The following is a 26,694-nucleotide window of genomic DNA, read 5'->3' as shown; positions in this document are numbered from 1 at the left end:
AGTTCTGCTTGCCTGCATGGTCTCTTTCTGACCATATCCCTGTCCTTCCTAAATCTGATGGCTGTCATTTCTATTCACAAATACTCCGTTCCCGTAATAAGCAGGGCTTCCCATGTTGCACAACTCCAGAGGACACTTTTAAACAAGAATTTCTTTGCATCAAAAGATAACTTTAGGGCGAAGCAGATGAGGCTCAACAAGTTGGGCACCTGCCTGCCACAGGGGAGGTCCTGGGTTGGGTTCCAGTACCTCCTAAAGAAAACAAGCAGACGCCCACACCCACAGTAGTAAGAGCTAGACGCCACACCCCACCACAACGAGAACCAGGTGCTGCACCCTGCAGCAATGAGCAGGCGCCTAGATGAGCAGATGCCACAAGCCAGCAGACCCCGCAGCCCGCGGAGAGCAGATGTGGCTCAGGCCATCAGGCATTGGCCTCCCATATGGAAGGTACTGGGGTCAGTTCCCAGTGCCTCCTGGAGAAGGCGAGTAAACAATGACAGAGAAGAGAACCACTGGGGGGGAGGGCACAAATTAAAAATAAATAAATAAATAAAGTAAAAATGAACCTTAAAAAAAAAAACAATAACATTTGGAATATGAAAAGGCAATCCACAGAGAAAGACTTTCTAACATACACAAACAAAAGAGAACTCGTGTATAGAGTATTTCAAAAGCTCCTATAAATCAGTGCACAAGCAAACAAACAAACCAAAAAAATAGCCCAGAAGAAAAATGCACAAAAGAAAGACATGAACAGGTACTTCCCAAAATAGAATGTCCAAATAGCCAATAACTTCAAGATAAGTGCTTACCCTCTTTATTATCAGGAAAATGAAAATGAAAGTCTCAGTGAGAAACTATTTCTGCATTTTGGTAATCAACAGTGGTGATTGTAGCACAACATTGTGAACATAATTAATAGCACTGAATTACATATGTGAATGTGCTTAAAAGGGGAAATTTCAGATTGTATATATGTTACTAGAATAAAAACTTTTTTAAAAAAGGCAAAGGACTATACAACACAGTGAACCCTAATGAAAACAGTGAACTATATTTAGTTTAGTACAACTCTTTTTAAAATGTGCTTTTATCAGTTGTAACAAATGTACCACATTAATGCAAGGTGTTAATAATAGGGTAATATAAGAGAACTCTGTGTTTTAAGTATGATTTTTTGGTAATGTTACAAGTTCTCTAAAATAGTTTTAAAATTTATTTTATTAGAGAATTTGTAGCTTTAAAAAGGCTGACAATAACAGGTTTTTAAAAACTTTAAAAAGGCTGACAATAACAAGTGCTAGTAAGAATGCATAGCAAAAGCAATCCTTAAATTCTGCTGGCGGAAAAATAATTTGTAGAAATAAATGGGAAAACTCTTTGGCATCTTTTGGCATCTTTGGCATCACTGGCATCTTTTGGCAAATGAAGTTGAAGCTGTTTGCTCTATAAAAGAGCAATCCCAATATTAATTATACACATAACAGAAATGTGTGTGCATTGCACCATGAGATGCAGAATTTTCAAAGCAGTTCTATTTATAAGAGCTGAAAAATTCACATATCCTTCAACAACAGAAGGGATAAATAAACTGGGATGCAGTCATACAATGGAATACTACAAGGCCATGGAAATAAATGGACTAAAGTTACCCACAAGGACATAGATAAGTATCACAAAAATAAGGATGAACAAAAGAAGCCTGACGTATATGAGCACTGTTTGAATTCTATTTATATGGCTCTCAAAAGCGAGCAAAACTAAAGTGCTAAATGTCAGAGATGTGATGGTCTTTGGGGGTGGGGAGCAGGTGAAGATTGGGAAGGGGCATTTATTAAGCTTCTGGGGTGTTGCTAATTCTCTAGTTGGCCTGGGTGATTGCTACCCAGATGCTTGCTTTGTGATCATCCACTGAGCTTTGCCTTTATGTTTTGTGCACATTCCTAATCTGTGTCATACTTCAACTTTTAAGAGTTTAAGAAAAAAAAAAAGGACGTGAGCCCCAGAAGCCTTCATATATCAGTGGAGGGAATGTAACCTGGAACAACCTCTTCAGCAAACCATCTGCCGTTTCCTAGAAAAACTGAAGTTGTGCCTACCCTGCCGCTCAGCCAATTCCACATCTAGATTTGTAGCTAGACTAGGGACACTGGTCCATGTGTCCCAGGAGAGTTCATCAGGATTAGAGGAGGATTACATTCATAAGAAAGTCAGGAATAAACAAAAACAAAGCAACGCACCATTTAGTGATCTCTATGAAGCAGTATAATAGAAGCAAAACAGGAGAATGAAGAACCCAAAATTCAGGGCAGTGGCTGTCCATGGAAAAGGGGAAGGAGGTGATCTGGGAGGACCACACAGGAAACTTCAGGGAGCCTGATGATGTTCTCATTCAACAGAGACTTAAGGGAACAGGGGTGTTTGGTTCAGCTATTCTTTAAATTATACCTCTAAATACTCTTTCATATACTCTTTTTATGTATTATATATTTCACCATGATTCAAAAAGAAATAATTCTTGCCTTTTTAATAAAAGAATTATTGGATGAAACATTATGCAGTCTAAAGTACTCAAGCTAATACACAGTATGTCAGGAATGCAAGAGCTATAGCAACAGAGCTATCTTCTTTTACCAAACCATATTGTGGCAAGCAATATATAAATATAGTTTTAATATTCATAAAGCAGGAATTCTTGCCCTCATTTTATAAGGGAGGATTCTGACACTAAAAGAAGAAAAGTAACTTGCTCAAGGTTACACAGGTAAATCCAAGGCTGCCCAGTCCCAAGTACACACTTCAGCACCTGCACCACGCGATCAAGACCCTGAGGTCAAGAGCCACCCCCGGCTCTCCAGGGTGCTGTGTTCAAAGTATTTCAAAATGATGTAGTGGGAAGCAGACTTGGCCCAGTGGTTAGGGTGTCCGTCTACCACATGGGAGGTCCACGGTTCAGACCCCGGGCCTCCTTGACCTGTGTGGAGCTGGTCCATGTGCAGTGCTGATGCGCGCAAGGAGTGCCCTGCCATGCAGGGGTGTCCCCCGCGTAGGGGAGCCCCACGCACAAGGAGCGTGCCCTGTAAGGAGAGCCACCCAGTGGGAAAGAGAGTCCAGCCTGCCCAGGAGGGGCGCCGCACACACGGAGAGCTGACACTACAAGATTCTGCAACAAAAAAGAGACACAGGGTGGGGAGTGGGAAGAAGAGATGTGATGTGGGGGCATTTTCAGGACTTGGAGTTGTCCTGGGTGGTACTGCAGGGACAGTTACTGGACATTGTATGCCCTCCCATGGCCCACTGGGTGGACTGGGGGAGAGTGTAAACTTTAATGTGGACTACTGACCATGCAGCAAAGCTCAGAGATGTATTCACCAAGGGCAATGAATGTCCCATGATGATTGGAGGAGTGGGGTGAGGAGGGTGGGGGGTATATGGGGACCTCATATTTTTTTAATGTAACATTAAAATAATAAAGAAAAAGAAATTAAAAAAAAAAAAAAGAGACAGAGATTCCCAGTGCCACTGATAAGGACAGAAGCGGTCACAGAAGAACACACAGCAAATGGACACAGAGAGCAGACAACTGGGGTGGGGGGAGGGAGAGAAATCTTTAAAAAAAAAATGATGTGGCCTCTATCCTTCCTTACAGAGCCCTTTTTAAAATTCTAAACATTGCATCTTATTAAGGATAGGGAAATTCACGTGATTGACTGATCCTTAAACAGCTCTCTAATCAAGAGAGCAGTAGCATCTCCACTTTTACCCGGTCAGGGATCCGAAACAGCAGCCTACGGGACAAATCTGATCACCGCCTAGTTTGGAATGGTCCTCGAATTTAAAAGGCTTGTTACATGCTTAAATGGTTGAAAACAGTCAAATGAAATATCATATTTCATGGCCCATAAAAACATGAAATTCACATTTCAATGTTCATAAATAAAGTTTCATTGGGACACAGCCACACCCACCCGTTTCTGCATTGTCTGCAGCTGCTTTCAAGCTACAACAGCAGAGTTGAGTGGCTGTATCAGAGCCGAGACGGCCCGCACAGCCAAAAATCTTAACTCTGCAGCCCTTTACAGAAAAAGTTTGCCCACCCCTGATCGAGGAACAACAAACAGGAACAGGTAGCATCTGAAGGCATTTCTCTTTGCTTGTGCAAAATGAATAGGAGTACTTCCCTCCAAGACTTGTTGTAAAGATTAACATGTTGTATGTGCCAGCTGGGCCCTGAGCTTCGGTGGAGTTGCAACGCCTACTTTCCAGTGCCTTGGACTCACCCAGGACAACTAACAAGGAGGTGAGGATGGTCAACCACCACACCAAGGAACCGAGAATTAGAGTCTACAACTGCAAGGAAGAGAGTCCCATCCGTCAGCCATGTGGGATCGAAGCCCCATCTCAACTAGAGGTGGAGTGGACATCAGCATCCCAGAATCCTCAGGATTGGGGAATAAAATACGGATCAGAATGGACTTCCTGGTATTCTACTATAGACTTACTGTCATTCTAGCAATGGAAGAAATTTTATCATTGATGTGGACACAGTGGCCACTGGAGTTGCTGAAGGCAGGGAGAGGAAAAAAGGGTGTAATATGGGAGCATTTTCGGGACTTGGAATCATCCTAAATGACACTGCAAAGACAGATACAGGACTTTATATATCCTGTCATAACCTACAGAATGGAGTGGGAGAGAGTATAAACTACAATGTAAACTATAATCCATGCTGTGTGGCAATGCTCCAAATGTGTTCAATTGCAATGAATGTACCACACTAACGAAAGAAGTTGTTAATGTGGGAAAAGTGGGGGTTGTGGGAGTGGGGCATAGGGGAATCCCCTATATTTTTTTATGTAACATTTTATGTCATCTATCTTTAAAAATACATTTAAAATATACTTTTTTCTAAAAAAAAGATTAAGATGTTACAGATGTAAAGCACTTTGACTAGTGCTTGGCACACAGTATATTTGGTCTCTCAGTCTCTCTTTGCCCTCAGAAGAGCATTCGCTCCTTTGCTAGCCCTGCCCTTGACTGAAATGAGAAATACCATGTTGGGGGGAAATGCGAGGGAGCATGTTGAGATGTTCAAAGCAAAGCCCATCTCTAAAATAAAAATCCTCAAGTTTATATCTTTTGCTCTGGGTTTGACTACAGGCCTCCAAAGTTAGGCATAATCTAAATGACGTACACAGAAAAAGACTAACCGCAAATGTTCAAACAGAGAAGGGAAAGGGGTCAATACCAATAAAAGGTAGAGACGCAGCTAGCGTCAGAAACCCCGAAGTCCCCCTGACTTGCCAAGAAAGAAACCATTTAATGTTCAGTTCTTCAGGAAGACATTAAGGTCAATTAAATGGAATTTTTCCTGCCTCGAAATCTCCTACTGGACATTTGTTTGTTTCTGGCAAAAATTCTGGAATGGGAAATAATGATTTTCTATCCTTTAAATCTTGCACCAGGAAATGTTCTGCTGAGATTAATAATATCCCTAATGAGACATTTAGAGGTAAAGACTTGTGATTAGTTGAATTCTTTTTTAAGGGCTAATAATTCTCTGAAGATACACTTCTCTAATAAATTAGGTGAAGTCAAGTAATTACATATTTACCTATAGATCTCCTTTCTGCCTGTCTTGAATACTTTCAGCCAAAGATGAACAATCTCTCTTTTACTGACTCTCCTTTAGCATACCATCACTTAGCTTATACATATACTAATGTACAGTATCCCAAGGATGAGTACAAATTATTAGTGAACATTAATTGTGGAATAATGTATGGATCTTGCCAGCAATGACCTGGACTGCTTGGAGCACAATTGGCAGGAAGGGAGTAGGTCTCGCTCTGCATGACCTACTTGCCCATGTGCTCCAGAATTAAATTTACTGGAATGTAGATCACTACAATGTCCTCTACTGCTGAGAGGTACAGCTCTCAATTTGAGTTAGATTCAGATTTTTTTGTTTTTGTTTTGTATTGAGGTGAAATGCATATAATTAAAATGACCATTTAAAGTGAACAATTCTGTGACATTTGGTACACTCACAGTATCGTGCAACCATCACCTCTATCTATCACCAAAATACTTTTATCACACCAAAAGAAATGCTGTATCCATTAAGCATTCACTCCTCATTCTCTCTTCCATCGAGACCCTGGCAAACTCTAATCTGCTCTCTGTCCTGTGGATTTTCCTCTTCTGGACATTTCATATAAGTAGAATCATCCTATATGTGGCCTTTTGTGTCTGACTTCTTTCATTTAGCATAATATTTCCTAAGTTCATCCATTTTGTAGCCTGCATCAGTATTTCCATTCCTTTTTACAGTTGAATAATATGCCATGTATGGATATACCACAATGTGTTTATCCATTCATCAACAACGGACATTTGGCTTGTTTCCACCTTTGGGCTATTGTGAACAATGCTACTATGTCCTTCATGTGCAAGTATTTGAACATAGATTTGTTTTGTTGCAACATAGTTGCCATCTTAGTTAGATAAGGCTTTGTTGCCACTTTAAATTCTAATCACCATGGCCTCCAAGTGTTTTGAGATTACTATCAGGACCTGCCCTCAAGTAGGATTTGGAATCCAATCACCCAGGAGACTGGCCACAAAGTTTTGAGTCCTCAGGGAGCACTCTGCTTTTCCATCCCATCCTGGCTCTACACTTGGGATGTTTCTCCTCCCAGCTGGCTTGACCCGTGGTATTGGCAAGGGCCACCCTGCCCTCCCTGAAGGTCTGGAGTGCCCCAGAGAGATTTCACTCAGTTATCCTGCCCTTCCCAACCTCAGCCTACTGCCCCCTTCACTCAGCGAAGGCCTGGGGCAAAATGGCGGTGGGAAAGGGCAATTCACTGCTTTGGGATATTAATCCAATGATCTGCCCACGTGTGGCCTCTGCAGGTTAGTAAGAGGCCTGTCCACTTCTCCTTGCCCCACCTATGGCCTCTTCCTCCTCCTACCCCATTCCATCAGGGGTGAAAGCAACTGGGGTCTCCACTCTTCCAGGGAGGACAGTCAGGGTTTTCATATATTTAGATTTCTTTGCATCCTCAGCTCTCAGATGGGTTCAAAATATGTGATTTTGTAGTCTATCCAGATTGTCCTCGGTGTGGAGGGAGATTGTTGGCTCATGCCTTTCTATATCCTAACCATAAGTAAGAGGCCCTGGGCTGTCCTTGCTAATGCTTTACTGGCAGAGGGACATTATCTCTAGCAAACTCTTTGGGATCATTCAGTGCCATCTCCATGCAGAGCATTACATTAACAAATTTGGGCAACTGCCATGCTATGAGGGAGATAGCAGTGGTAGCCTGGGGCCAGGCAGGAACAAGACTCAGAGGATAGCAGCAGCTTAGAAAGATACTAGTGCACTATACAAGAAAACTCAGGTTTTGGGTCAAGTTCTGTCACTTCAAAGCTGTGTGGCTGTCTTATCTGTGAAACAGAGTGGCCTCAAACTCATGCTGACAGAGGCGGATGGTGACTTGGCTGAGCAGGGATGGTGGCAATTCAGAGAGCAAATGCTTCCTGTAGAGGGGTTCTGTTGCTTTAGCTCTAGCTGGATGTTCCACATCGGGGCTGGGGTCCAGTGTTGCCAGATCTCCCAGTTGCAAATAAAGTTGGAACTTTATGGGAATGGATTTCATTTTTTAAAATGAAAAAATGGGCCAAAGATTGCACATCTGGGGCAGAGTGTAGTCCAAGGGCTGTCCCTTTATAACCCCTGGGTTGAACCCCAAGTGTCCCTCGAGGGTAGCAACTGAGGGTTAAGTTTCTTTGCTTTGGGTTGTTGACCTCTTGATAGTCAAAGGCACTGAATGGTTGTTGTAGTGATCTTTGACTAGTAAACCTTGAGAAGCTAATCAATTGTTGCTTCATGAATATTGTTTTTTCAATAAAATCCTTTTAAGACACGAGGTCATAGGGGAGTGCACATGATGAAGGAGATCCCAGCTTGGTGGTGTAGTGGCTGGAGAGCACCAGACTAAGTCGTCCAACACTCCTACAGCTCCCAACCCAGAGTCACCCTTCAATAAATATTTGTTGTATGAATAAATGAGTGGATGAATGTATGGATGACTCATGGGTGGATGGATGGATGGATAAATACATTGTTAAAGTCTCAATGAAAGTTCAAAGAGTCTTTGATTTTACGCACAGGCTGGAGCCACATGGCAGGAGTGCTTCTGTGGTCAATATTTCCTCCTTCTACTTTCTTCACAGCCATGTTACGACTCAGTGACACTGCTCATTCCCCCTTCAACTCAGTTTAGCTAGACTGCACCTGTATAAAAATATTGATGGCTTGGGTACACACACCATTTACCCCTGGCCTAACCCTCCCTAGAAAGGCACCAGCCTAGAAATGCACATAATTCAAGGGTTTAGTTTTTATAGGAGGAGCGTTTGATGACAAACCATTCCATCTTCCCATTCCTAAGAAGGATGCTACAGCAAATAACAACAGAAAATGGAAACAGATTTGATAACCTATGAGGGAAAATGATTCTACAGTTTTGGAATGAGGCACTTGGGAAGGAAAAGTATACAGGGAGGCAGTTGGAGACATGACAGAAGGAAAGCACATCTTAAGAAAGACTGGGGTCATAAAATAATCTGACATGTCTCCTCTTCCTTTTGTACAATAAACACTTCCTAGAACTGCACAAAAACATTTCCTAAAGGCACCCCTGTGAGCAATTCATTAGAAGCACATAGCAGGGCACTTATATCTAGAAAGCTAGACATTTTTTAAACTAAAAATCCTCTCCAGGAAGCCATGGTACACAATTTGCAGTGAATGTGAGTTTTGAGAAATAGAAAGAAAGAGATAATGGCTCATTTAAAATATACTCAGTGCGATTATTGTTCCAGCACAAACCTCACTGCATTAGGTTATTACAGTGGTGGCTAACCTGGTAATTTTTTCTGCTCTTTAAGGGCAGGAATATGCTTCACCAGAAACCACTTCACCACCAATTGAGCTTTTGAATATTTAAAAGTCAATGACCTGTGACTAAAGCAATTCCAAACGTCTCCCCTCTAATGACCAATCTGACGAACTGGAGATGAGAAGACAATAAGACTAGATGGCTAGGAGCTCTAGGAACCTGCAGAGAAGCTCAACAGGATTCCTGACAATGAAATCAATATTATTCCTGATTTTCGAGCTCACTCTGAGCAACCAAGGCACTAGTGGAATGGTATTTCCTCTTAACCCAGATGGCCACGATTCAAGCTACACACAGAAACCAAGAGACCCAAACGTTAACGTAGAGAATTGCCGTCAAGTATTGTGGCAATAGCTTCCTCCAGCCACTAGAGGGCGCGAGGAGGAATAACCTATTTCTGTATTAGTTCCAGCTAGGACCTCATCTCTGCAAACCAAACTCAAATGAAATCTGTAATCAAAGAAGATTAATTTTTTAACACATAGTTTTGACGACAAACATGAATCACGTTGTCTTAAAATCATCTACAGTGGCAGGAGAGTGAAGCAAAATTGTTTCCAGACCTGCTGTGCCAGGTGTTTAGAACAGGAGTCAGCAAACTACAGCCTGCGGGCCAAATCCACCTGCCACCGGTTTTGTCAATAAAGTTTTCTTTTTACTTATTTATTTATCATGGTAATGCATATAAAACATAAAAATTGCCATTTTAGCGATTCTTAAATGTACAATTCAGTGGCATTAACTACTTTGACAACGCTGGGCTCCCATCACCACCATCCATTACCAAAACATTTTCATCATGCTCCATAGAAACTCTGTACTCATTACAAACCCCGCAGGAACTTCTGATCCACCTTCTGTGAATTTGCCTATCCTTGGTATTTCCTGTAAGTGGAATCATACAAAATTTGTCCTTTTGCGTCCGGCTTACTTCACTCAACATGATGTCTGTAAGGCTCATCCATGCTGTCGCGTGTATCAGAACTTCATGCCTTTTTATGGCTGAATAACATTCCATGGTGTGTATATACCACATTTTGTTTATCCATTCATCTGTTTTTGGAGACTTGGGTGGCTTCTACCTTAGGGCTATCGTAAATACTGCTGCTGTGAATATTTGTGTACAACTGAGTCCCTGCTTTCAATTTTTTGGAGTTTATTTACTTACAATTTAGAAGCATCATTCAGCCTCAGTGGAGTTAAGTACTAACATCTATTCAATAATGTGACTGGCACATCTCCACACCCTCTGGTACACAGGATACTAAGAGGCCCAAAGATATCTTTAGAAGATCTTTCTAAATAAAATTCTATTAGTCAGTGAGATTGTGAAGGCCATTTAGAGCTGTTTTACCAGATGTTTTCAATTTGGACCTCCCTCCGGACCCTGGATTGGATTGTACTTCCTTCTGGTTGGGCAGGACTATGTGACTAGCTCTGACTAGTGAGTTTCTTTTTATTTATTTTATTTTTTTAAAAGATACTTAGATTACATATAAGTTACATAAAAAATATAGGGGATTCCCACATGCTCCACTCCCCGCTTCTCCCACACTTTTCCACATTAACAACCCTCATTAATGTGGTACATTCATTGCAACTGATGAACACATTTTGGAGCATTGCCACTAAGCATGGATTACAGCTTAATTATAGTTTACACTCTCTCCCACACAATTCTGTAGGTTATGGCAGGATATATAATGCCTGTATCTGTCATTGCAGTGTCATTCAGGACAATTCCCAAGTTCCAGAAATGCCCCCCATATTACACCTGTTTTTCCCTCTCCCTGTGCTCAGAACCTCCAGTGGCCACTGCTTCCACATCAATGATAAAATTTCTTCCACTGATAGAATCACAATAAGTCTATAGTAGAATACCAGTAAGTCTACTTTAGTCCTTAGTTAATTCCCCAATCCTGAGGATTCTGGGACGGTGATGTCCACTCCACCTCTAATTGAGAAGGGGCTTGCTTTGATCCCATACAGCCATTGGATGGGACTCTTTTGCTTGCTGTTGTACACTCTCTAGGTTCCTTGGTATGGTGGTTGTCCATCCTCACCTCCTTGTTAGGTATTCCTGGTTGACACCAATGAACTAGAGAGTAAGTGTTGCAACTCCATTGAAATTCAGTGCCTAGCTGGCACAAGGACAGCCCAAAGATTTAAGCTTCTGGGACATACGCCTACCAACTCTAGTACTAATTATAGGTTCAAATAGAAGGACAGAAGAGCCGTGTGTAGGGAAACCACAATGTAAGCCAACTCCATCACACTGGGGAGCATAAACTCCAGAGTAGGGCCCACTGGCAGGGCACCAAACTCCTGAGCTATCTTTCCTGACTATCGTGTCTGGATGTCTCCAGATGGACCTGTGAGTTTTAAGCAGAAGTGGTATGTATCATTCCAAGTTGAAGCAGACCTTCTAGAGCTCTATTTTCTCTTCGGCTCAACAACTGGCAAATGCAAGATTATGGCTGCCCTCAGGGACAATAATGAGCAGAGACCCCTCCCCACTCCAGCTGACCTCTTGTAGACATAGAGGAGAATAAGAAGTAAGTCTTTCTTGTTCCAGACAACTGAGCTTTCAGGGCTGCTTGTTTCCTCAGCAAAATCTAGCCTATCCTGATGAGATGAAGATAATCAATATCTATAATAAGTAAGGCTTGCAAAACTTACCCTCCAGTTCAATCAGAGATACGGCATATTTAAGGAAGAGAAGATGACCCAAGCATGAATTTCAGTCCTCACTCACAAACCCCTTGAACTTTTAAAGAAGTCTAAGCATCTAGTCCATGAACCTGGCCTTTTCCTACTTGCAAGCACTTCAAGACGCCAGAGTCTCCCATTTTCCTCTCCCTAAAGAATTCTCTTCTCCCTGTCTGCCTATCACACCATCCTGGTTCCACTTTTAAGCAGTGTGGAGCCTCCTAGAGAGGGAAGTTCTTCTTTCTCCCCCATTCATTTTCTCCCAAGAATCATAGCTTTAGTCCCTTCCTCAGAGAGCACAAGAGGACAATGATTTCGATCAAGTAAAAAGGTCTGGGAGAAGGCTGTGAACCTCTGCATATAAAAATGTTTATCCTGTTGTAAATAATCACCATTATCATCCTCTCTGCTAATATTTGAGTGTCTGTATTGTCATCTCTTCTGCTTTCTGCTTTTTAACATCTTGCTCAACTGGTTCAGAATGCAAATAAGAAGGAGGCTATTGATTGAGCCCCTGGAATCCCAACAAAGGCCAACAGCAATCCTCAGGAAGTCTCTGTTACCACAGGTCAATAGTCGCACGTTATTCCTTTGCTGCATGGGAGGCTCGTGGGTGCTGTGATAACTCTGGAGAGCAAGACAGTCACATCTTGAGGCAGCCTTGGATGGGTCCCCTCTGCCTACGACCTCTTCCTGGCACAGACGTGTTTGCAGAGCATCCAACCAAAGGCCAATTCCCCGCCCAGGAAGCCTGGCACTTTCACCCCCACGTGAGAAGGGCTCACTGCTCCCAGAGCAGCCTCAGTCTCTACACCTGGCTTCCCAGCCAGCTCGAGAAACCTCCCTTCCCTCCAGACTGTCAGCTTCTTCTACTCTTCTTGTCTCCCCTCTCAACCTAAAATCTTTCTCTAATGCCCTGATGCAGAAGGAAATACACAAATACCTGGGGAAAATGAGCACAAATGCACAGGATAATAGCCCCCAAAGCTGCCAGCATCAATTTCCTAGGGCTGCTGGAACAAAGTACCACAATCATGCTGGCTTTGAACAACAGAAACTTACTCTCTCACAGTTCTAGAGGCCGGAAGTCTAAAATCAAGGTGTCAGGGGTCAAGGTCTTGCTGAAACCTGTTGGAGAAAATCCTCCTTGCGTCAACTTCTGGTGGTTTGCTGATAATCCTTGGTGTTTCCTGGCTCGCAGCTGCAGCCCTTCCACCTGGACCCTGTCATCTTCTCTCTGTGTCTGTGCCTCCTCTTCTTACAAGGTCTCCAGTGACACTGGATGAAGGGCAACCCTACACCAGTGTGACCTTATCCACACGCAACGGTGTGACCTCATCCACATGCAACGGTGTGACCTCGTCCATATGCAACAGCCCTATTTCTAACCAAGGTCCCAATCCGAGTACCAGAGTTAGGACTTCACCATGCCTTTGGAGGGGGAGGGGGGAAGAGAATTCAACCCATATCACTGCCCTTGCAATGTCACATGATTTCTGGTTCTTTCGTCCTTCAGCATACAAGGCTGACTTCTTCACAAGGATTTTCCAGATGTTACAAATGTGTAGCCCTCCATACACCACAGAACGGCACCTTTGATCAAACTACGACATTTTTTTCTGAGTTCCCTGGGGACCGGATGATGACTTTCAGGACATCAACAAGTCCAGGTTCTGACACAAGACCCAATGCACACCTTTCAAAGAAGATTCTAATCTGGAATCTTCTTTAATTTACCTGTTTTCTCATGAAGAAGTTCAGTGGGTCGCCACATCGTGCTGCAATAGCTCTCAAGACTCACTTCTTCTTCCAATTTCCTCTACCCCTATTCTTTGTCTAGTCCTTGTCATCTCCTGCCTGGACGACAGGAATCACTCGCTGTCCCTCCTGCCCCAGTCTCCCCCCGTGGCACCGTCACCATGGTGACTGTATGAAACACAGGCCTGACCACCTGGCTCCCCCTGACTGCTCAGCACAGTGGATAAAAGCATGGGTGTTAGTGTCAGGCTAACGAGGTGCAAGCCCTGTCACCGACAAATCGGGCAGGTCCTACAACACTCCAGGTGGCACCTGCCTCATCGACAGCCTGGGAACAATAATGGAACCTACCTCAGCCAGTTTGGGTACAGTGCTTGGCACAGTGCTTGACATCCCGTAAGTGCTCAATAAATGTTTATTATAGATTCTGAGCATTTCAGGCCCTGAAAATATCTTCCTGGTCCCGGAAGATATTTCGGTTCTCATCTCCTACCAGTCCACAGGGTGCCTGTGACCCTTTCCAAATGGTTTTACCCCGTTCTCCCCACAACACTGCTGTGCCACAAACTCCTCAGATGGAATACCGGGACTTTAATCTTAGCTCTAGCATGCTAGTGTCCCAAAATGCAAGAAGAGCAGAGTTTCATACATTTTCAACAAGACTTTTCAATAGGAGACAACACTCTAAAATAACCTATGTGTACGGTATTTTTCTTTCTAAAAATTGGTACAATTTGTTGATTTCTAATTATCTTTGGCTCTAAGGTCCCCTTCTCCAAGCTACGACCTTTAATTCCCGCATGGACGTTTTCTCAGACTCCCCGGAAGGAGGCGTGCATGCATGAAGCAGGGAACCCAGGCAGGGTCACAGGGCACAGTAACTTGTTCCAGAATTCATAATCTGGTGACAGTATTTTATTTATAATTACGAGAGGCCCAGAAGATGGAAGCTTCCCAGCTCTTTCAGTTCTTCATCAATACGTGCTGTAATACCAGCCATGCTGGTTATGCTAATTAAAAACAATTTTTCTGTGATTTTCCCAGTATCTAATTCTAGTTACCACAGACCAGGAGACCTAAGTTATCTGAATTCCAAATTGGTGCAATTCCTATGCATGTTTCATTTCCTTCCTGGTAGCCTCGTAGAGTGGCAGCATCATCAGGTGTTTAAGAGCACAAACTCTGGAGCCAGGCTGCCTGGATTCAAATCCAGGCTCTGCCACTTACTGTGTGACCTTGGGTAAGCTACTTAACCTCTCTGTACCTCAGTTCCCTCATTTGTAAAATGGGAACCACTATACTACCTACCTCCTGAGTTGCTGGGGTGATAAAATAAGTCAATATGTGTATGCCCTTGGAAAAGAGTCTGCTGCACAGTGAATATTATCTGTGATTTGGCTACCCTTCTACTTCTCCTCTGCTGGTAGCAATCATCTTGAAGGATCACAGACAGGGAGAGGGGGAGCAAACCCTAAATCTTTCATCTTGAAAACCAGTGCAGGAAAGGAAACACTGTTAATGGATTCTAGTTAGAGTCAATGCTTCAAGCGACGGCCACAAGAGTAGAAGAGGTAAGTGTAAAATTCAAAAAAGAAAGGAATTCTTGTTTACCACAGATTTCACTTGAAGAAACGCAGGGCTGTTGGAAATCCATATGCATGAGGAAATATATTGCTCTAAATAACTGCCGAAGGTCCAGAAAGAGCCGCCCAGAGAACCTCCCTGCCTCCCCACTACTGAGACTCTTCTTTATGGAGGACACTGCTGCCAGCCTCCCCTTTCCTTGGCAATGCCCAGAAATACTGCTCTGGCACCTGAAAGAGTCTAGCCATACATTATAAATATCCTTACTTCATAACACAGTTTCCACCTTGCCTGCCGTCAGAATGCTTTCTCATTTTACCATTTTCACAGCTGTCAACCCGTATTACCTGAGTTCATTTTTATGAATTTCCACGATTTTTCTTTCCAATTTCTGTGACTGCTTGGGGAAAATCTCAAACTCACTGAGGTAATTCTCAGGATGCTCATCAGGATCATAATCACCGAGCTCGGCTATAACCGGGAAAGGGAAAGAGAGAGAGAAAGATTAAAAAACAGCAAGAGCAGGGCGCGCTTCGCCTGTCTCCCGCCACCCAAAAGAAGAGCCTGGGCTAAGATCACACCCAGCAAAAGAGACCCATGTCCCTGAAGAGAGAGCGGAGTGTCCAGAAGCTTGGAGTCTAGTTCAGAGCTAGAGGTGCGCTTGGGCGCTTGCTGGAAGCTCTCTGGGTCTCATTTCCCTCGTCTGTATAATAAAGGGATTTAAATCAGTTTCTCAGTGGAGGCATTATTGGCATTTTAGGGGCTGAAGAGTTCTTTATGGTGTCAGACTTTCCAAAGCACTATTGGACATGGGGCATCCCTACCCTTAAATGCTGAGTCATTGTGAAAAAACAAAACAAAACCCCTTCCCCAACTTTCCCCAATACTTCCAAACGTTTCTCAGTATAGAAGTTGGTATCACCTCTAGATGGAAACCGCTGGACGTTCCTCCAGATTCCTTTCAAGGCTAACAGTCTCTGAATCTAAGAATTCCCTGGCTCGGGCTGCTCTGAGGTCTGTGTAGTTGGGGACTCTTTTAATGACAAATCACAGCACCAAGGATTGCCCTTCAGAAATGGATTGCTCTTCAAATTAAAGAGTGTGCATTTAGGCAGGGATGTGCATACCAGATTGCGCGTGCTGCTGGATTTTAACAGAGGGCGCCTGGAGGAAGTGCTTGCACATATCTGAGCCTGCTGAGGGCCCAGGAGTGGTGGGTCCGTGGACCACAGCCTGGAGCAGCTAAGTGATGTTCTGGCAGTGGCAACACTTCTAACTGAGTCTCTAAGTTTCCTGAGGAAATGAGCCAGAAGGAACAAGTATCTCAGGCAGAACAGGGAATACAGCATAGGGGAGGAGACTGAAGGTGGTGGGAAAATTGGATTAGGAGAACCTCATCACCAACAGGACTTTAAAGTAGGTCAAAACCGGCATGCCTTGAACACATCTACAAAATCACATCCAGCCCTGTAATTCCTATCAACTGTCCCTTCATTGTCATCATCAAATGACTGTAAAAGGGCACGACTCAGAGGAAAAGACAGCTCAACAAATCAATTTTATTATTTCAATATTTCAATAAATGTAATCAACAGAAAACAGACAAACAAGAAAATTCTTCACCTCCCAATCACTCTATGTTTCTCCTGCTGTACATAGCTGCTATTTCTGGCTATTCTTGCACAACTGCTTATTTATTTATAAGAAGTTTTATTGAGATAGATTCACATACCATACGATCTACCCAAAGTATATAATCAATGACTTTTTGTTTAATCACAACATTGTGCATTCACCACAAAAAATTTAGAACCATTTCATTACTCCAAAAAGAAAAACTCCACACCCCTTAGCATTTCTTCCCCAGCCCTACATAACCACTAATCTAAATCCATCTTTATAAATTGATTTATATTTACATTCTATATAAATAGAATCATACAACATGTAGTACTTTGTGTTTAGTTTCTTTCACTTAGCATAATGTATATTTTGTCTAATATTAACATTTTGTAGCATTAACATAAATTTGTTCAGCTTCAAAGAAAAATGGTCTTATATATGCAATTTTACCCATATTCCTATTTCCCATGTGGTTTTACTATGCTATACAGTTCCATGTTACAGTTTCTTAACTTCCCTTTAGCAATATATATGACCTTAGACTTTCCCTTTAAACCACTTCCATATCCACACAATAGTACTGCTAGTTACAAACATTATGTTGGGCTTTCACCTTTTCTATTCCTTTCCAAAGATTAGCACACATCCTTTTTACCAATTCCGCACAAGTTAACCCTCAGCTTTCCATTCTCTAATCTCATTGTAATTTGTGACCCATATTTAAGTTAGTAACCCCATGAGATTATACAACATACTTAGTTCACATTAGCACAATCATACAATATTTGTCCTTTGGTGTCTATCTTGCTCTCCTCAACATAATGTCCTCCAGGATCATCCCTGTTGTCATATGCTTTACAACTCCATTTCTTCTTACGGCTGAATATTATTCCATCATATAAATACATCACAGTTTATCCATTCATGGTTGATGGACACCTGGGTTGTTTCCAACATTTGGCAATAGTGAATAACGCCACTGGGAACAGCAGTGTGCAGATGTCTATTTGTGTCACTGCTCTCAGTTCTGCTGGGTAAATACCCAGTAGTGGTATTGCCAGGTCAGATGGTAAAACTAAATTCAACTTCGTTAGGAACTGCCAAACAGTCCTCCACAGTGGCTGTACAATTCTACATTCCCACCAACAGTGAATAAGTGTTCCTATCTCTCCACACCCTCTCCAACACTTGTAGTTCTCTGTCTTTTTAATAGTCACCATTCTGATAGGTATAAAATGATATCTCATTTTAGTTTTGATTTTCATTTTCATTTCCCTAATTGCTAGTGATGTTGAAGGTTTTTTCATGTTTTCCTGCCATTTGTATTTCTTTTTTGGACAAATGTCTATACAAGTCTTTTGCCCATTTTTTAATCAGGTTCATTTTGTCTTTCTACTGTTGAGTTGTAGCATCTCTTTATATATCATAGATATTAAACCCTTATCAGACTTGTGATTTCCAAATATTTTCTCCCATTGAGTTGGCTGCCTTTTCATTCTTTTGACAAAGTCTTTGAGGTGAAGGTGTTTAATTTTTAGGAGGTCCCATTTATCCATTTTTTCTTTCATTGCACATAATTTGAGTATAAGATCCCAGAAACCACCACCCACCACGAGTTCTTAAAGATACTTCCCTACATTTTCTTCTAGTGGTTTTATGGTTCTTCCTTTTATATTTAGGTCTTTGATCCATTTTGAGTTGATTCTTATATAGGAAGTGAGACAGGGGCCCTCTTTCATTCTTTTGGTTATGGATATCTAGTTCTCCCAGCACCATTTGTTGAAGAGACTGTTTTGTCCTGTTGGCATGGACTTGGTTTGTCATGGGTAGGTTTGTCAAAATCCAGTTGGCCATAGAGAGGGTTTATTTCTGGACTGTCAATTCTATTCCACTGATCTATGTGTCTATCTTTTGGTCAATACCATGATGTTTTGACCACTGTATCTTTGTAATATGTTTAAAGTTCAGGCAGTAAAATTCCTCTGACATCACTCTACTTTGTTAGAATGTTTTTGGCTATTTGGGTGCACTTACCCTTCTAAATGAATTTGGTAATTGCCTTTTCTATTCCTATAAAGTAGGCTGTTGGAATTTTGATTGGCATTGCATTGAATCTATACGTCAGATTGGGTAGGATTTACATCTTCACAATATTTAGTCTTCCAATCCATGAACATAGAATGTCTTTCCGTATGTTTAGGTCTTCCTTGATTTTTTTCTTTAGCATTGTTTTGTAGTTTTCTGCATAAAGCTCCTATATTTCTTTGGTTAAATTGATTCCTAGGTATTGGAGTCTTTTTATTGCTATTGTAAATGGAATTTTTTTCCTGATTGCCTCCTCACGTTGTTCAATACTAGTGTAGAGAAATATTGTTGACTTTTGCATGTTGATCCTGTATCCTACCATTTTCCTAAACTCATTTATTAGCTCAAGTAGCTTTGCTGTAGACATTTCAGACTTTTCTAAATATAGGATCATGTCATCTGCAAATAGTGAGAGTTTTACTTCCTCTTTTCCTATTTGGATGCCTTTTTTTTTCCTGTCTAATTGCTCTGCTAGAACTTCTAGTATAATGTTGAACAACAATGGTGACAGTGGGCATCCTTGTCTTGTTCCCAATCTTAGAGGGAAAGCTTTCAACCTTTTCCCTTTGAATACAATGTTATGTGTTTTTTATACAGGCTCTTTATCATACTGAGGAATTTTCATCCTATTCCTATTTTTCAAAGTGTTTTTATCAAGACAGGATGCTGGATTTTGTCAAAAGCCTTTTTTGCATTGATTGAGATGATCATGTGGTTTTTCTCCTTTGATTTGTTAATGTGGTATATTATGTTGATTGATTTTCTTATGTTGAAACACCTTTGTACACCAAGAATAAAGCCCACTTGTTCGTGATGTATAAGTCTTTTGATATGTTGTCGGATTCTATCTGCAAGCACTTTGTTGAGAATTTTTACATCTATATTCATTAGAGAGATTGGTCTGTAATTTTTCCTTACTTCATAAAATGTGTTGGGTAATTATCCCTCCTCTTCAATTTTCTGGAAGAGTTTGAACAGAATTGGAGTTAGTTCTTCTCAAAATCCTTAGTAGAATTCACCTGTGAAACCATTTGGTCCTGGACTTTTCTTCGTTGGAAGATGTTTGATGACTGATTCAGTCTCTTTAAACATGATTGGTTCATTGAGTTCTTGTATTTACTGTAGCATCAGTGTCGGTTGTTTGAGCATTTCTAGGAATTTGTCTATTTCACCTAGGTTGTCTAGCTTGTTGGAAAAAAGTTTCTCATAATATCCTCTTATCCTTTTTATTTCTGTGGGATCAGTCATACCCCTCCCCCCTTTCATTTCTGATTTTATTTTATTTATTTGCATCTTTTCTCTTTTTTCTTTGTTAGTCTATCTTAAGGTTTGTCAATTTTATTGATCTTCTCAAAGAACCACCTTTTGTTTTTGTTGATTTTCTCTATTGTTTTTTGTTGTTGTTGTTCTCAATTTCATTTATTTCTGCTCTAATCTTTCTTCTTTCTTTCCTTCTGCTTGCTTTTGGGAATTGTTTGCTGGTCTTTTTCTAGTTTCTCCAGTTGCTCAGTTAGAGCTTTGATTTCCTTCCTCTCCCCCTCTCCCTCCCCCTCTGCCGTCCTCTTTCTTTCTGGTATTGGGGCCAGAGACTGAACCTGGGAGCCACATCAGCCTCCCTGAGTTGGTTTTTTCATTTTTTTGCTTGTTTGGTTTTTTTGTTGTTTATTTAGGAGGCATCAAGACCTGAATCTGGGACCTCTCATCTGACAAGCAGTTACTCAACCTCTTAAGCCACATCCACTCCCCACTTCTTTTTTAATATAGGTGTTTAGGACTTTACATTTTCCTCTCAGCATTGCCTTCACTGTATCCCGTAAGTTTTGATATGCTGTGTTCTCATTTTCATTAGTCTAAACAGGTTTACTAATTTCACTTAGTTTCTTCTTTGACCCACTGATTGTTTGGAAGTGTGCTGTTCAGCCCCCATACATTTTTGTATTTTCCCCTTTCCAGTCTGTTATTGATTTCCAGTTCATTCAGTTATGATCTGAGAAGGTGCTTTGTATAACTTCAATCTTTTTTATATTTATTGAGACCTGCCTTGTGACCTAACACGTGGTCTATCCTGGAGAAAGATCCTTGAGCACTTGAGAAGAATGTATAGCCCATTGAGTTGGGTCCAATGTTCTCTGTATGTCTGTTAGGTCTACCTCATTTATCATATTGTTCAAGTTCTCTCTTTCCCTGTTGAGCTTCTAATTGTTCGATCTAATGATGTGAATGGCGTGTTGAAGTCTCCAACTATTATTGTAGAGATGTCCATTTCTCCCTTCAGTTTTGCTGTGTCTCATTTTCATTCGTTTGAGGCCAGAATTTGCCTCATGTATTTTGGGGCACCCTGGTTAGATGCATAGATATAAATTTATGACTGTTGTATATTCCTGGTGGATTGTCCCTTTTATTAATATCTAATGGCCTTCTATATCTCTTATAACTTTTTTTTTGCATTTAAAGTCTGGTTTGTCCAATATTAGTATAGCTAGCCCTGCTCTTTTTTTGGTTACTATTTGCATGGAGTATCTTTAACCAATCTTTCACCTTCAGCAAGTTTGCATCCCTGAGTCTAAGGTGAATCTCTTGTAAGCAGCATACAGATGGCTTATGGCTCATGTTTTTCCCTCTACTCTGTCAGACTATATGTATATATATGTATTTTTGGAGGTACCATGGCCAGGGATTGAACCTGGGACCTCATATGTGGGAAGCTGGTGCTCAACCACTGAGCCACTTCAGCTCCCTTGAGTTGGTTTTCTCATATGTTTGCTTGTGTTTGTTTGTTTGTTTTTAGGAGGGACTGGGAACCTAACCCAGGAATTCCCATGTGGGAAGCAGGCACTCAACTGCTGGAGCCACTTCCACTCCCCAGCCTGTATCTTTTGACTGGGGAGTTTATATTCACATTCAATGATATTACTGTAAATGCATTATTTACTTCCACCATTTTATTCTTTGATTTTCATGTATCATATCTCTTTCCATCTACCTTTTTACTCTTTTGGTTACTCTTTCTGTTGTTCTTTTTTCTATACTCTCCTTTAAGTCCCTTTCTCCTTTTTCTTTCAGGTTATAAAGCTTCCTTTAATATTTCCTGCAAAGGGGGTTCTTTTTTATGAACTCTCTTAGTTTCCATTTGTTTATAAATGTTTTAAACTCCCCTTCATAGTTGAAGGACAATTTTGCAGGATAAAGAATTCTCGGCAGGCAGTTTTTCTCCTTCAGTATCCTAATTGTATCATACCACTGTCTCCTCACCTCCATGGTTTCTGCTGAGAAACCCACACTAAGTCTTGCTGGGCATCCCTTGTATGTGATGATTTGCTTCCCCCTTTCTGCCCTCAGAATTTTCTCTTTATCTTTGAAGTTTGACATTCTGAGTAGCATGTGTCTTAGAGTAGATCTACTCACATTTATTCTGACTGGGATATGCTGTGATTCTTGGACATGTAAGTTCATTTCTTTCATGAAAGGTGGAAATTTTTCAGCTATTTTTTCCTCAAAACTCTTTCAGCCCCTTTTCCCTTCTCTTCGGCTCTGGAAATCCCACGGCATGTATGTTGTTGGATTTCATGTTATTATTTAACTCCCTGAGCCCTTGCTCTATTTTTTCCATTCTTTTCTCTCCTCAATTTCAGCTGTTCTGTCTTTTGTATCACTTATTCTTACTTCTATCATTTCAAATCTGTTGTCGTATGCCTTTAATGTGTTTTTTATCTCACCTAACATTCTTTCATTCCCATGAGCTCTGTTCCTCTTCTATTCAGGTTTCAAATCTTCTTTGTGCTTGCTCAGTGTCTTCTTCATGTCCTTTCTCTCTTTTAGCCATATTGTCTTTCAACTCATTAATTTGATTTTGGAAATGTGTGTGCATCTCATTGATTAGTTGTCTTAAATCCTGCATCTCTTCTGGGGCTTTGATGTATTCCTTTTCTTGGGCAATTTCTTCCATTTTCTTAGTGTGGCTTGTAAATTTTTGATGATATCTAGGTATCTGATTGTGATGGTGAGTTTACTCAGCTGCTTGAATTCTCTCTTTCATAGGGTTTTAGTGGTGGGAGGCTGTGTGTTACTGCTGTTCTTTGATTCTTGGTTCAACCTGTTCTGGGTCTTTAGCATTGTCCCTGTTAGTTACTCAAATCTGGGCCCTGGACCCAGGAATGGGTTACAGACCCACTTTCTAGGGCGTTGGGGAGGAAGGCTGGAAAGGCTGGAAAAAAAGCCACTCTTACTTATGTACTTTTTATTTCCTCATGTGAACTTCTTTGGTCTGCCAGCAGATGGTGCTCTTTGGCAGCCCTCTCAGTTCAATACCTGGTCAGAGGGTTTGCGGCAACCCAGACGGGATCAATGCAACAGAGGTTCCTGCCTGGAGGCTAGGAGCCTCATAATTCAGACTTTCTCAGAGGCAGTTCTCCAACCTTTGCTGGCAGACCCTTCCCTTTCCCCAGGTAGGAAGTAATTCTACTCCCCTCTGCATCCTCAACAACTAGTCCCAGTCAGCAGAGAGGGAGATCAAAAAGGTAGGCTCTTTTTAGTCCAGTGCCTGCTCCAAGGTAAACAGTGGTGCTGCCCCACGCAGCCTGGAAAGGCTCATAGGACACAACAGACCAAATCTGTGGGTCAGAAGCTGTGTCTCCTAGGCTGTGTCCCTCTCTCTCCTCTTTCCTGGGGAGGTGGATCCCTGCGGACCCTTTCGTTTGGAGGCCTGAGAATGCAAAAGTGTCTCTACTGTGAGGGAGGGTACCAGCATTTGCAGCTGTGGCTTTTAACTCACAGTTTTGCTGCTGTAATTCTTTTTTTTTGCCCCTCTCTCCTCTGGGCAGTATCAAGCCTTCCCCTGGTGTCCTAAACCCTAGAAGAATTTTTTCCAGGCTGTTTCTGCCTATCCTCCAACTATTTTTCTGGGAAAGAAGACAGTGCCATGTGTTTGTAGTCTACCATCTCCCCAGAATTCTCTAGCTTCTCAACAGAATTCAAATTACCTTTAGTGTATACCACATGAGGAAGTCCTTTTAAAATAAGACTCAAGAAAACATCAATCAGAGGGTTAAAATTGATTAATTTGACCATATCAAAATTAAAAGGTTCCGTTCATTGAAGGACAGGATAGTTAAGTAATAGAGTAGGATGACAAGTTGGGAGAAAATGTTTGCAACATGTAAATCTGAAAAGGGATAATATCTAGTATAAAGAAGAATCTCCCCTATATCAATAAGAAAATGGGCAAGAAGACAAAAAAATGGTAAAACAATATGAAAATGGTCAAACAGTCCACAGAAGGGGGATCTCAGAGAGCTAGTATACGTAGAAATGCTCAAAGGCATAAAATCCAAAACAAAAAGATACCTTTTTACATCTATAGATCAGGAAAAAATTATAAAGTTGGATAATACTTTGCATTGGTAAAGAGGTGAGGAAATGGGAATACTTGTGCCCTGCTAGGGGATTCTAGAGGGGTGCAGCTCTTCTAGAGAGCAAGGCAGGAGTATTTACTCAAATATTATAACCTAGCAATCCTTCTTCTAAGCATCTATTCTAGAAAGCTTCTGGGTCCATAAAAGCATTTGTTCAGTTGGGAGTTGAAGGCAACTTGAATATTCATTACAGATGGGATGGATAAGTAAAACATGGGAGATACCCACTACAGGATGCTCAGAAGCACCTAAAAGTAACAAAATAGATGTATAACCAACAACACTCAGCAGCACAGAGAGATTTCAAAACGTGTTCTTAGCATTAAAAGGAAGGAATAGAATGGGTTCCATAGTTCCATATAATTTATGAAATTTTAAAGTACATCCACACACAAAACAATACTAATTTTATAAGGACAATACAGAGTCACAGATACATATCAACCCAATTGTTGCCTTTGTGACTGGAAGTAGAAAATAATGACAAAACGGGAATTCAATCAATAAATCAATCAACAGATGGACCTAAAGAGAGCAATGAAGCAAGTGGGCCATGAACTGATGATTAATTTAACCCTCTGTACCTAAGTTCCAAAACACACACACATCCCCCGTGAGGTGGCTTTGGGTCTAAAAAATAGGAGGTGACAGAATCCAAAGTTCCCATTTTCTAGGTTATGAACCACCAAAAGAAAACTGAGTGGTTGGTGAGGGGCACTTCTCTTTCCAGGAAAACTTGTAAGGGGCAAGGGTCTGGCACTGCTAAAAGCTGCTAATAAGTAGCCTGGCAAATGCCAGAAAGCTCAGAGAAGAGACTGTGTGGAACCACCCACTGTGCTGGCAGGGTGAAGGCCCACGCTTCCTGTCACATGCCATGCCCCTTGACCATTAAAGCATGTCTTTAACTCTGACTGCAGCTTAAGCAGAAGACAGGTTTTTTGTTTTTTGTTTTTTATGATTAAGAACTTCTAACGATTCAAATTCTGTTTGTCATACCATCATGAGTTGGGTCTGCAGCTCAGGGTTCTTTCTTCTATACAAGCCTTGGGGGAAGGGGAAGCTGTGACAAATGGCATACATACCGTGGGTGGCTTATGCTCTGAAACAGGACCTAGTACTTTTCTAAGGGAATGTGACATCAGAAAAATCCAGAGAGTTTGAGGCACAAGGGTGGGTTGGGATCCGGTGACGTAACATAAAGGGCAAGCAAGCATTTCCTCTGTCTGGAGGACACAGTCCAAAAGGCTAGAGAAAGGGGGCGCTTCAGCTCCAGTGTCAGCGCCTTGGCGAGCCTTCCCTGACTCACAGTTACTGATTTGGGAGCCCCTTCTAAGCGTTCTCGTACATCCCAAGTTTCCCTCTATTTAGCCATTAACCCATCATCACAATTGCCTGCTTACCTTTCTCTCTTCCCACAGGGACTTTGTATTTCACATAGCAGCTGCTCAATAAATGTTTGGAGAACAAACACATGGACAAATAGATGAATGAGGGCGAATACTTTCCAAGCAGGGAACCAACCATTCTTTCCCAAGTAGGACAGAAAAAGCATATATTGGTGCAATTTAGGTAAGTACACTGATTTCGTTTAACGTATTTGTTGGAGAAACCCCTGTGTTGGATGCAGGGATACTACAGTGAAAAAGGCAACCGAAGTCCTACTCCCTTGGAACTTGGTTTCTGCAGAGGGGAAAATGCAAAATAAACTCAGAAGCAGCTCAAGAAAATAATTTCAGACAGATGTGCTGAAAACAGGAAAACAGATGATCGTGCTAAAGAATGATGCACCAGGGGGCTGGGAGTGGGGTTGCTTTAGATAGAGCAGTCCAGGAAGACTTCTCAGAGGAACTGACATAGGGACTGAGTGGTGGCTATTCAGAAGGGGCCAAAACATCCACAGGGCTTGAACAGGCGGAGGAGACAGAAAGCTCAGCAATCCCTCCATTCGCTACTTCATAGGAAAGGAGATTTTTACCTAAGACAGAGAGCCCTAGGACTTTGTGTGTTCATAGTTTCGAAGGAAAATACATGTCCTATGTTTACTATGCTCATTTCATTCAGAAAGTACAGGTAGCAAGCCTCTGGGTGACATACAGTCTTTTACACACACAAAGCTCCTTAAATCAGCTTTAACAAACAAGAAGCCCCTGAAAAGCCGCATTGCCTCACACTTTCTAATCATTTACTACATATTCCCTATTCCTCTCAGTAAGAAGAGGATCTGACAAAGCCGATCTGCATTTCTAAGCTCATCTCCAGAGCGGCTGAAGGTTTCCCCTCAAGGATTTTGCTGGACTCATTACAAATGACTCAGAGACAGCACTGCATTTTACAGTCGGAAGGTTATTTCCAGGTCTGCCAGCCCACTTCCAGTTCTACCTTTTCCAGGGCATCGATAGAGGGTGTGTGGTCAGGGATAAGAGCAGTGAAGGATAAATGAGGACTCCTCTCTTCGGAATGGAGCCTTTACGGCTTTGTTTCAAACATAAACCTGGATGGAGAACTTTCCATTTCAGACCCATATTGAGTTTGTCCTTAGAGAACGGACAATATTT

At 41.6% G+C, this 26,694-nt stretch overlaps 1 protein-coding gene across 2 annotated transcripts in view; it reads right to left on the bottom strand.

The window, feature by feature from the left end:
- The window catches only part of FRMD3 (FERM domain containing 3), a 293,104-nt gene that overhangs the window by 81,110 nt on the left and 185,300 nt on the right, over positions 1-26,694 (bottom strand). For both annotated transcript variants that reach the window (XM_004449475.5, XM_004449476.5), the window contains exon 6: positions 15,368-15,491. In XM_004449475.5, coding sequence (XP_004449532.1) covers positions 15,368-15,491 — 124 coding nt within the window. The remainder of the gene's footprint in view (positions 1-15,367; positions 15,492-26,694) is intronic.

This window comes from Dasypus novemcinctus, chromosome 8 (genome assembly GCF_030445035.2).
Source record: "Dasypus novemcinctus isolate mDasNov1 chromosome 8, mDasNov1.1.hap2, whole genome shotgun sequence".
NCBI classification, from domain to species: Eukaryota; Metazoa; Chordata; class Mammalia; order Cingulata; family Dasypodidae; genus Dasypus; species Dasypus novemcinctus.
The sequence above is the reverse complement of the archived record's forward strand: the minus strand, read 5'-3'. Positions and strand labels throughout refer to the sequence as shown.